This window comes from Henckelia pumila, chromosome 1, assembly GCF_033568475.1.
Source record: "Henckelia pumila isolate YLH828 chromosome 1, ASM3356847v2, whole genome shotgun sequence".
In the NCBI taxonomy this organism is placed as follows: domain Eukaryota; kingdom Viridiplantae; phylum Streptophyta; class Magnoliopsida; order Lamiales; family Gesneriaceae; genus Henckelia; species Henckelia pumila.
The window spans coordinates 110,257,906-110,270,044 of record NC_133120.1 but is presented as its reverse complement, the minus strand read 5'-3'; the positions used below and the strand labels follow the sequence as shown (position 1 = coordinate 110,270,044).

Here is a 12,139-nt window from a genome sequence, read left to right as displayed (position 1 = left end):
AAAATTGTCATCTCTAGTCGTAACGTAATATTAATGTTTTTTTAATGATCTATTATTTTCACATACACAGTTATCTATATGAAATATAATTTTTATTTATATATTATATTCATTGATCGCTAAAGAATATATACTATGCCAAGTAACCTTTATGAATATAATACATTTTACTATAATTTAAATTAACAATTTTCATTAACCATCCGAATTTGCAAGCAAAATCATTCATTTAAAATGAATCAACGATCAATTGATTAGTTACCTCAAAAAAAAAAAGCGAAATGGAAAAGAACATATTCTTGTAATTAACTAGAAAACAATAATATATATATACATATTTATTAAGTGTGAGGGCCTTACAGAAACAAACTTAGTCTCTTGGTATGACCTTAATTTTATTCAAAATATTTGAAAAAAATCTAGGGAAAATTGTAAATTTAGTCCTATATATTTGTCAATTTGCGATTTTGGTCCTTTAAGATTTCACATTTCAGTTTTAGTCCTGCATGTTCTGATTTTTGGCAATTTCGATCTTTTTTATTCGAAAATTCTTACGTGGCACTGTACATGTCAGCTCCACATCAGCACTGAATTGGTGCCACATCAGCGCCACGTCGGAAAAAAGACTAAAATTGCCCCAAAAAAATAAAGATAGCGGACTAAAACTGAAATCTGAAAATATAAGGAATGAAATCGCAAAGTGACAAATATACAGGACCAAAAATACAATTTTCCCAAAAATCTATGCCTATTTATTAAGTGTGATGGCCTTAGAGAAACCAACTTGGTCTCTTGGTATGACCTTAATTTTATTCAAATTATTTGAAAAAAAAAATATGGAAAATAACTAATATAAATATATAATTCATGATCTTTTAACTACTCCTCATATACTTTACTTATGAATAATATTTAACCCAAAAAAATTCATTTTTTGTGCCCATAAATTTATTAAATTTTTTCCATAATTAATTTTATTAAAAAAATTAAATTTTTTGTCACACAACGGGTGTGCAAATACGCTAGTATAGATAAATCGATCAAGGAATAAAGATAAATTATTATGAATAATAGATTGAGAAACCAATAGAAGTGCACTTTTTTTTTTTTTTTTTTTTTTGGAAAAGAATCAATAGTAGTGCACTTAATGTAGTCACAAGATGGCAACTATATGGCACCTAATCGGCTGCCCATTACTTGTAAGGTCAATATTGATTCGAAAAATAAATAAATATTTTTTTCTCCAAAAAAAATAAATAAAGATAAAACTTGTACGGTCAATGGAAAGACTTCTAGAAGATAAAAAGTCGTATCTTTTTAAACATGAATTTAGTTGGCTCGTGCATTATTTAAAGCGTTAATAATTTTCACAAACATCTAAAACTATATTTAAGTATTTTAAAATACTTGATGCTACAAAAACTACACATTAAAATCATATCACAATATTAATCATATACATAAAAAATAATTCAAATAAACAATTCCCGACTTTTAGATCTGGTTCGCAACACGAGTGCCACGCTTTATCTAGAAGAATTGACGCAACCTTTTTTACAAAGGAAATAAGATAAATTTTAACTAAAAACTTGGAAGAAATATTTATATTTATATTTATATATATTTATATTTATCGGGATGCTATTAATTACACCAAGAAGCTGACGCAGGTGCTCACATCAGCATAAAGAGGCTTGAAATTTATATAAAATTATAATTATCATTATTTCAAAATATATATATATATATATATATATATAATTATCATCGAGCCGATTCTTGAATTCCCAATTATTAATTAAATTCTTGGATTCCCAATTATTAATTAATGTATATTATTCGATGTCAAAATATATATATATATATATAAATTGCTCAAAAATTTCCAATTTAAACATGTTTTGCTCTGCACTCCTTAGCCACTTTTTGTACCATAATTTTTGTTAATTTGTACCACATCTTGTATGATTTTGTATCATATCTTATATTGTTTTATACCATATTTTATGACTAGGGACCCCAAATCAAAACATGTTTGCATTTGAAATTTTTTGAGCAAATTGCCATTATTATTTTCCTGATATAAATTCATAAAACTATAATATTATACTTATTTCTTTTTCTTTATTAGTACTTTTTTGACCAAAAGTCAAAACTGACGGTGTGGAGAATTAAATAATGCAATTCCCGATTTGGGGGTGCCCAAATTCCCCTCTGAAACTTCTTCTGCTTATTTCTGGATTATTACTTCTCACCTATATTCCTATTTATTTGGTACTCGGTTTTCGCACAGATATAAATTACATCTCGATCATATTTATAAAAAAAAATTATTACTTTATATTAAAAGTATTATTTTTCATTTTTTCACGGATAGCTATACGTGAGACAATCTTAGAGTAAAACTCCCCAAATTAAATTACTTTACAATGTGAACGATATCATTCCTACTTATATTAGTTATATATAGACACTCACAAGACTATTGATTTCAACATCCGAATGCATACAGCACACATCTCCGGTCCTTTGTCCTCTGCATGTCCCCAAATAACAAGTAATGACTAATGAGGTTTGCTTTCAATCCCTTTTTCCAATTTTCAACCAACACAATACAAAATAACAAAATTACTGCTTTCCTAATGAAAATTTTAAAAGTCTTTCTTTCGTTCATATCTTATAACTCTCTGCAGACTATAAACGTTGTTTGCGTGCAATTATTACTCATATTACGAGAGCTATCTATATGTAGTGTTTGAGTTGTACGGTTTAAAATATGATTTATTTAACTAAATAACCTTTGTTTGACCATGATTTTGAAATATAACCTTCTGAATGTTTTTTTTTTGTTTTGTTTTTGCATTTCCTTTGTATTTGAAGGTCATTTTGCAAATTTTTTTTTGAAGGAAGGTCATAAATCAAAAAATTTGGTTGACCAAGGTTATTTTTCAAACTCTCCCGTTTAAAATATCATAGTCGCACCCCCACTATCATCCTACCACTAGCTATAACTTCTGATACAACGACGAGAACTTGGTTTTACAATTATTTTGTAATTTATATATAAATGTTTACAATTATTTTGTAATTTATATATAAATGTCTACATAATTAAGTGTTACAATTTTATACACGGATGGCATTAACCAGTCGATGCATATGTGGTGCAAAAATTCGTTTTATCGGAACAAGATTAAAAGGCAACATTTGTAAAATACAATGGTGAAAAAGTATAAAATTAGCTCTTTTATTTTTTAGAAGTGTTATATTTGCACACTACCCAACTAACAAATGGTCAACAATTTTGGTACTTGAATTGATGTATTTTGATTTTTGAGTAAAATTTGAAGTCTTATTAATTATTATGATTGATGATGATATTGTTGGCTGCTTTTATTTTTATTTTTTTGTTGTTAATTGGGTCTCGATTAGTTTCTGGATAAATGTTGGGGCCTACCTGGATATGGATCGTACATTTGCTTTGGGTTTGAGCCGCCGGTAGCCCAACTTGTGGCCCCCGGCGACAATAAGAGTTGGGCTTATATCATTGATCGCTAAACTATTTATTGAAAGCGATCCCTAAACTATTAAAACATTATTGTCACGGCTACTATTTTTTTAATATATATAATATGCTAATGACATTTATATATATATATATTCAACAATAATGTTAACAACAACAATAATTATAACATATTAAAATGCTATTTGATGTGATTGTGGCTCATAAATTTATCTACCACTTGTACTATTTATTCAACTTATCTCAAGGATAATGGCCCAAGTGTATATCAATCATCCATATTTATTTTCAATGTGGTCATGTAGAGGAGGTTATTTTTTATCTGGACCGCACGCACAAGGATGGATATAGATTATTGGATATATTCTCAAAGTAATTTCATAAGAATAGTATCTCATTACTCGGTAGAATAGACATATTATATTCGTCTCAGTTATTTAGAAATATTTATTTTTTTCCACATAAGTTAAGAAATTAATTGAAAATATAAATTATATAAACGAATTTCCAGTTTTACCCTATCTTTCCAAAGTTAGTAAATTACAAAATCATAAAGTCAATAGAGGCATATTTTTAAGAAGAAACATGACCCACCACAATGAGAATATCTATTATGTCTTTAGACATGCTAATGAATACAAATAAATTAATAAGAAAACTACTTTATCTTTCTTCTTATTTAGTACTCAAATTCATATTTTTATTGGTCGAACAGAGCTAAGAAAGTATATATATTGCTTCAAAACTATGATTGGGTTAAACGTGTAAGGGTGAAAGTAGTACTAAGATGGTGACATACTGGGAAGCTTTAGTGCGTCAAATTGTTGAAGTTTCGCTACTTGATCTGGTTGGTTAGGTGGTTGTAAAAGGACATCAGATCTTAACGGGTAATACTGTTATGATCAATAGAATAAATTTGATATTCTCCAGAAAATTGACCACATACAGCAACAAAAACACAATCCCAGAAATCCGATTAAAACCCAACACACATATCAATCATCAAACTCACGCGAAATCGATTTAAACAACACAAGTATTTACGTAGTTCGACAATAAATGTGCCTATATTCACGGAAGAGCAACACAACACTTATATTAATCACAAACCAAGAAGAAGATACAATTCAAGCCCAGAAACAAAGCTTTTACAATTAAGATCAGATTAACTCTAACGCTAGATACAGACTCGATTCAAGACTCAAATCTTTGAATTCTTCCGTCACAATCTGCGCCTCAGTTCTCTCTCTCTCTGAATTCTTTTCCTTCTTCTCTCTCGAAATCGTTTCTCGAGGTTGAAGAATTTGTTGTTTTTGTTATTCTGTTACAGCTACTTTCATCCGTTTATATAGAGAAAAAACACCGACTTTCTTCTTGAGCTTTTAAGTTGGTAAGTTGCTTGGCTTATTCTTTAAGTCAACATGACCCAAACTCGATAAGTTCTTTTCGTCTTGAAGCAATCGATCTGCCCATACAGCTTTGATATGCCTTCTCGCATCAAGATTCAACTCCACAGACAATCGATCTGCTCATAGAAATCATCTGCCCATGCATAGACTTCGATCCGATCTCAGAGTTGGTCTGACCATGAACTTATTTGACACTAAGCTCATCTAACCACTGCTCTTCGATCTTATCCATACTATTTTCATTTCCAGTCAAGAAGATAAAAGCATACTTCAACAAATGTTTTCTGTTGGGTCAGGGAAAGGAAGGGATATGAGATGACACAAACAGTAAGACACGCTCCTCGCTAGACTCATTGGGTCAACAACCCGGCCCATCTGCGCAACCACAAGTATAAGAAAATAAATTTGTGCTTAGGCTAACAACTATAGTTTTTGACATAATGGTAAGCGTTTGATCATAACAACTATAATGAAAATGATGTGATAGTTCTGGCTAATTAGTTTATATTATGTTGAGGGCAATATCGTATTTGAGATTTCAAAAGTTCAAGCATAAAATTTAAAAATTGGATCTCTTAAAATAAATATATCACTATTTTTTCTTTTCAAACAGAACATATATATATATATATATATATATATATATATATATATATCATTATCTCTATTTGAATCTTGTTCAATTAAATATTTTCTTATATTTTTATTATTTTTCCAAATTATTTATTCATGTTAACTTAAAGGCAACATACTAGGTCTCTTAATTTATATTTTTATGTTAAATACGTTCTATAATTAACACTATCTTCTTCGCACAAGTTCTTCCATAATGGGAGTTCGAATAGCTTTTTATCATCATTGTCCATTCATAGATGAATCAAATAATGGTACTGTAGTTTTGATTTTCTCGTCCATATCCATTATTGCCAATTTTTTTATTTTCTCATTATTTTATTAGTTTCACTAAAATATTCATCAGCATCTTTCAGCTTTTTTTTGTTTCTTCTCTCTGTTTTGCTACCCAAAAAATGCCTTGTTTTCATTTATTATTTACCATATCTAACAAAAATATTAAATATTATATAATATATTATATATAGCTTTATATTAACTTAGAAATTTTTATTGCATTTGTAAATTAATAGGTATGTTTCACTTGTATAATTTTATATTCATTTTGTTAACGAAACTAGCCAACTTGAAAATACAAATAACCCATTCATAAATATTTTATTAAAAATACATGAGACTGTGTATTTCTTTTTCATTAATTATTAGTCGTATTAAAAAAAAAAACAAAAATTTGACAGAAATTCTTAAAAAATATAATTTTTTTGAGAATAATTCATTACAAAACATAAATAAATATAATGAAATTTCTCTTAAACCAAAAATTAAATTAGTTATTCTCAATATCAAATGTCAATAATTAAAATTAAATTATACTGCCAAATTATTACCTATGTTTGTTGCACGCACTTACTCTCAATCTCATGTTTTGAAATGTCATCCTAACTGTGTGTGTGCGTGTGTGTGTGTGTGTGTTTTTTTTTTGTTTTTTTTTTTAATTTCGGAGAAATATCATTCACAGAAACAAAAATAAACAAGGCAATAACTTCGATCCTTTTTCCAAAGAATTACGTCTTTTATTCGTTTATTATTTCTTTTTTTAAAAAAAAATTTCACAGAAGCAAAAATACTAGCTAATGACTAAACACGCGGTCAAGCTAGATTCATTGATCATGATTTTTTTTTTTTTGAGGGTTTGAACTTTTGATCATGAATTTGAAATCAAGAAGCGACCATATTAACTTTCTATACATTAGTTTGTCGTATATCCGGATATACGATGAAAATACATTTGAACCCATGTGAAAACTAGACGCTGGTGATTTGATCAATCAAAGTGGGTCAATAAATTTCTATTCAACACAACAAAATCAACGTGTGTTAATTTCTATATAAAACAACATCGACGCTAATTTTATTTATTTATTTTTTTTGTTAAGATAACATTAATACTAATGCTCTTTCCGCCAATATATAGTTTGACTTCATAACATGAAGTCTACTGCAAAATTGCATGTCTACTCCAGAGCCGAGGATCTCTTGGATGTCCCAAGATACATGTGATTTGGGGTTCATATCTCATTTATATGGATAGTAGGTAGTTAGATAAATTAAAAATTTATCTCTCTTAAATAAAACAAAATCTCATAAAAAAAAACCTATCTTGTTCAATTTTTAATTTATCTATGACTATCATATCTATTATTCAAAAAAATGACTATCATATCTAACAAAATATTCTTTCATCATTATCTGCACTTTTGAATTTTAAATGATTAGATCCTTATTTAACAATCAACATAAAAGAATATTACAAAAAAATAGTTTTAACAATTATATTTTGATAACACATCTAGGAGTTTTTAAAAAAATAATATTTTTTAGATTTTTAGTTTTTAATTAATCTTAAACATCATTTATATGAAAACACTTTAAAAATATAAATACATTACATTTATGTCATATATAATATCTGTTTAAAAATATAAATACATTACATTTATGTCATATATAATATCTGTTTATTATATTACAGTGTGTGCCTCAGGTATTAATAGTATATATAAAATATGTGAAGACCTTTTTCGGAGGCATGTGTGGAGTTCACAAAAACTATTATAAGATATGGATCTCACGTGTTAATTTGTGAATAGATCTCCTATTCGATTCGAACAATGAAAAAATATTATTTTTTTCAAAAAAATATTATAGTTTTCATTATATTTATGAATCGGATCTACCTGTTTCATGAATAAGTTCCGTGAAACGATATTCGTTTGAGTTAGACCTCATAAATTAAGAAAGTCCAATTATAATTAAATTGAGATTAATTACAACCTACGAATAATGTAATGAGTGCGAACTTCGGTCGAGTGGGTTTGGATCAACCATTTATCCGCTCACTGTGGCTAAGTGGGCTAATACATATAATTCAATGTCTAAAGTTGAAATGGGCCTTTCAAATAATGTTTTTTTTCGAAAGTATACAATATTTTCTTATGGCACACCACAAATAATGTCAATGTTTAAACTTTAGCTGTATGGAAAAAAAAAGACCAATAATTCTTGTTTTGGTTCCCTATCTAATTTAATGACTAGGCCTGAACTGAAAGCCCTCCTCTGTTATTCAAATTAACTTTAGTGTTAGCAATAGCTTATTTTAAGTTTTTCACAATTTTTACATGCAATTTCCAAACATTTTTTGTCCAGACACATTGAAACAATTAAAATAAATTCTTATGAACACTACGTTAATTATAAATAGGTGTGGCCGAGAGTGAAAAAGTGGTTTAATTTCGTAAATTATTAAATTTGATAGATTATTTATACGATAAAGTTATGCAATTGCACATATACATATACAACATGCATGTTTTTGAGGAAGAAGGCATGAAATTTGGTCCCTTTGTTTTGATCAAGAATATAGTCCATCATTTCTTCGTTTTATGTAATATATTCTCGTCTAGTATTTTCCCCGTCACCGTCGCTGCAACGGCGTCTCTGAAGCTGGGGTTTCTTGTCAAGGATGAAGCCATTTGTTGAACCAAAAACTGGTGGAGTTCACTCGTCTCATAATCACTCGTGGTCGCACAATGAGTCTTGGTGTATACTTTGGGATCGGTCGAGCCTCCGCCCTGTTTGGACAACGAGTCGGCTAGTATTTCCTGTAACGTCACCGGAATCTCCGCCCTGGAAGGGAGGTTGTGGCGGTGGAAGCTGTCATGGTGGTTGTGATGGCCTTCATATGTGACTAGTAAAAGGGATTGATCATCGGCGCTTCTTTGCACCTACACAAGATTACTAGAACGTTGATGGCGAAAAAACCCCAACCCCCGGTGTTATGAAAAAAAAATTGATCATAATTGCATATATTTTTTGAGACGTATCTCTTATTTTCACCTTCTTTTTTACGGGGCAAATTGGGGCGAAAGAGCACTTGTAATAAGCTCTAGGGGATGGATTATCTTTGGTGACCTTCTGGCCGTACTTTCTCCAGTGATATCCGTCCTTCACTATCTGCATTATAGACAATTCAAGAATTAGTCGTAAGCATTATGCATATGTACATATATAAAACAAAATAAAAATTGACTTTGACAGTTGAAGTCACCATGTGTTGCACAAATATATTATATTACTTGTTCGTAGATTTATTCGACCCTACCTACTCTTGAGGTAATATTGCACCAAATTTTGATCAAATTGTGGTAATTAAAAGGGTTACGCGCGTGTCATTTTTTTTTTAAACATGAACCGATGCATTATATGATCGTGTGAAAAAATATACGTGGCCCTCTTATAACAATTGAATCAATAGTACTTGATATTACACTAAAGGCAGTGTGAAACTAACCATGCATGTGAATACGCACAACGTGTGAAATAAGTATTTATGTAAAAATGTGAATACGCACAACGTGTGAAACAAGTATTTATGTAAAATAGTGTTTGAGAGAGTTTCTAAGAAATAATTTTCAGTTCTCCCAAACATTACTTAAATTTATATAATATATACACTTGTCGCGCAACACGTCATGTGAAAATTAACTAATTGTATATGCATGAGATCATTGATCTCTAGCAACGGAATATACAATTTGAATGTTGAGTCGAGAAAATCATAATTTTAACAATGCAAATGTCCAGGACTAATTTAATATTATTAATCATATCGATTTATATATGATAATATCAAGTAATAATCTATGAGAATTAATTTGTTGAAATGAAGGTCTCAAGTTGCTCACAAACTTACTAGGCTCATATCCGATGGATCGACCGGTACATAAACTCTTGAAACATCTGAGTTCCTGTGATCTGATGACAATTTAGCACCGTAGAATCTCGGATTCGACGAGTTATTTCCGAAGTTTTCAAAGTCGTGGACGCTTCTGTTTGATATACTTTTTGAGAGATTTTGATTCTCAGAGCATTTTTGCAATATCAGGCTAATGTAATTTTTACCGACATCTGCGAGCATGTCCTTCAGTCTCCTGTTCTCGGCTTTTATTTCATCTAACTTTTCGAGCTGCATATTGAATTTTAATATGCACATGTATTAAAGATGAAAAAAATAATTACTTCAAATCCATGCTTGGTTTATTTTATTTTATTTTATTATATATTTTTTTTTTATCATAATCGCGTTGTTATAAAGCTCAAAACTATTGTTACCAAGAATCAACAGGGGGCGGGTCCATTTATGTTTTTGGGGCCGGGAGTCGCACCTCCATATCTATTCAACATTTAATGTTCAGCTGAACATCTTAATATTTTTTTCAAAATAAAAAAACGTTGTAAGTTGGGTGCGGCCAGTTCCGCTAGCTAGCGCTCATGTTACCCTGCACACTAGTGTGAAGGATAACAAAACTAATATATATATATATATATATTCTATTTTATTAAAGTTGATGAGTTGGTAGTTGGTATGACTAACTTTTTTTTTTTTTGCACTTTAATATATATTTAATTATCAAAATATCATTTTATTTTGTCAATTGATAATTATTTATTTACGAAAATGTCACTTTTATAAAATTAATTTATTTAATTACAAAAAAAAATTCAAAATTGTTCTCTTACTTTTTTGGGTTTTTCTTTAAAAAAAAAAAAACAAATTGAACACCCGAGTACTAGTATATATAATAGTAAAGTTTTTAACTAGTAAAATATGAAGCCAGGAAAAAATTAAAACTTAAACCAAAACTAGTCTAAACTCGCATGCTGACAATGTCTCATTTACTGATAAATTGGTGGCATTAAATTATGACTCCATATAAGCACAGATTTTAAAGCATTTTTTTTAATCGAGAATTAAATCACAAAAATCATCCTGTAAATCGGCCCATTTTAGCTTTTTGTTCTTTCAGTATTAAAAATCGATCCTTGGTTCGACATATTCTTCTCGCCGGAGAGTCGATGTTGCATTAAAAACATATATAAATTGTACAGTATCACATCAATAATATCTGATACATGTAAATATAGACAGTGCCAGTCGCCTAATGAAATATCTCATGAAATAAAATATAAATCATTATATAAATATATATATATATATATATATATATTCATGAATAATAGAAATCTTGATTTCGAAATATGTGGGACGTACCAGGTTTTCACTGGAGCTGCGAGACGAGTCAACTTTGAGGTCGATAGTAAGGGTTGTGTCCACCGATACGTCGTCCATCTCTGCAACTTCGAAGCTTTACTGTGCTGCAATATATATATATATATATATTTGTTTCAGATGGAATATAATTATGGCCAGAGAAGCATATCGATCTATTTATATAGGTGAAAAGATGAATAAATCCTCAAGTCAAAGTCTTTATATAGTCTTTGTATTATTCATGGAAAATCGAGAAGCAGGTACGAAATTGATCGAGTTGATCATGGAGAATTTTCATTTTGAATTAATATATTATTAGTCTAGATGCTGTTAATTTAAACCAGCCGATCGTGGAACACACACAACCCAAAATTCACATGATCTGGCTTACTTCGTTTAATTTGATTATTTTATGATATCGGGGACACACGCACACTTATGTATACTAGTAAAAGTCATGTGCGATGCACGTGAAAACATTTTTTTTTGTCAATAAACGTTGTTAAATAAATTAATTGGGATGAGAAGATATTAACACGCAGTTAATAAATGCTTTTCATGATAATAATATACATTTTTTGGAAAAAAAAACCTATTACATGTCTTAGTGATGTAATTAATATAATATTCGACATTGGAACTAATAAAAATATTTGCAATATTTTCGAATAATGTAACACTTGCAGTTTCAATGTTTGTATTATTTACGGTAATGATTATTTTACATCCAAATTAACAGTTTAGAATAAGATATTATCAATAATTCATGTAAGCTTATAAATATAAGTGTTACGTTTATTGTAATTTTAAATTAACACAATATTGATATTGAAACTTATGTAATTATTACAGCTCGATCGAGTTTTCTATTTTTTTTATTAATTTTGAAAAATTATGACATGCTTACCATGAATTCGTCTTATTTTATATCTCTATGTTTGTATGATATTTTATTCTTTATTTGTTAATAAATGAGATATGTTAATCAAATTATATTAAATTAATATGATTTTGTAATTT

The 12,139-nt window shown here is 29.1% G+C and overlaps 1 protein-coding gene and 1 long non-coding RNA gene across 2 annotated transcripts; both read right to left on the bottom strand.

The window, feature by feature from the left end:
• Positions 1-4,602: 4,602 nt before the first annotated feature.
• LOC140876381 (uncharacterized) lies at positions 4,603-11,232 on the bottom strand. Its single transcript, XR_012148773.1, has 2 exons — positions 11,120-11,232; positions 4,603-5,310 (listed from the first exon to the last, which is right to left on the bottom strand). It is a non-coding gene; the product is annotated as an uncharacterized lncRNA (long non-coding RNA).
• Positions 8,413-9,998, bottom strand: LOC140876436 (probable WRKY transcription factor 40). The gene is made up of 3 exons (XM_073280394.1): positions 9,761-9,998; positions 8,905-9,021; positions 8,413-8,792 (listed from the first exon to the last, which is right to left on the bottom strand). Exons 1-3 carry the CDS (start codon positions 9,983-9,985, stop codon positions 8,436-8,438), a joined length of 699 nt encoding a protein of 232 aa, XP_073136495.1. The 5' UTR covers positions 9,986-9,998; the 3' UTR covers positions 8,413-8,435.
• Positions 11,233-12,139: the final 907 nt, after the last annotated feature.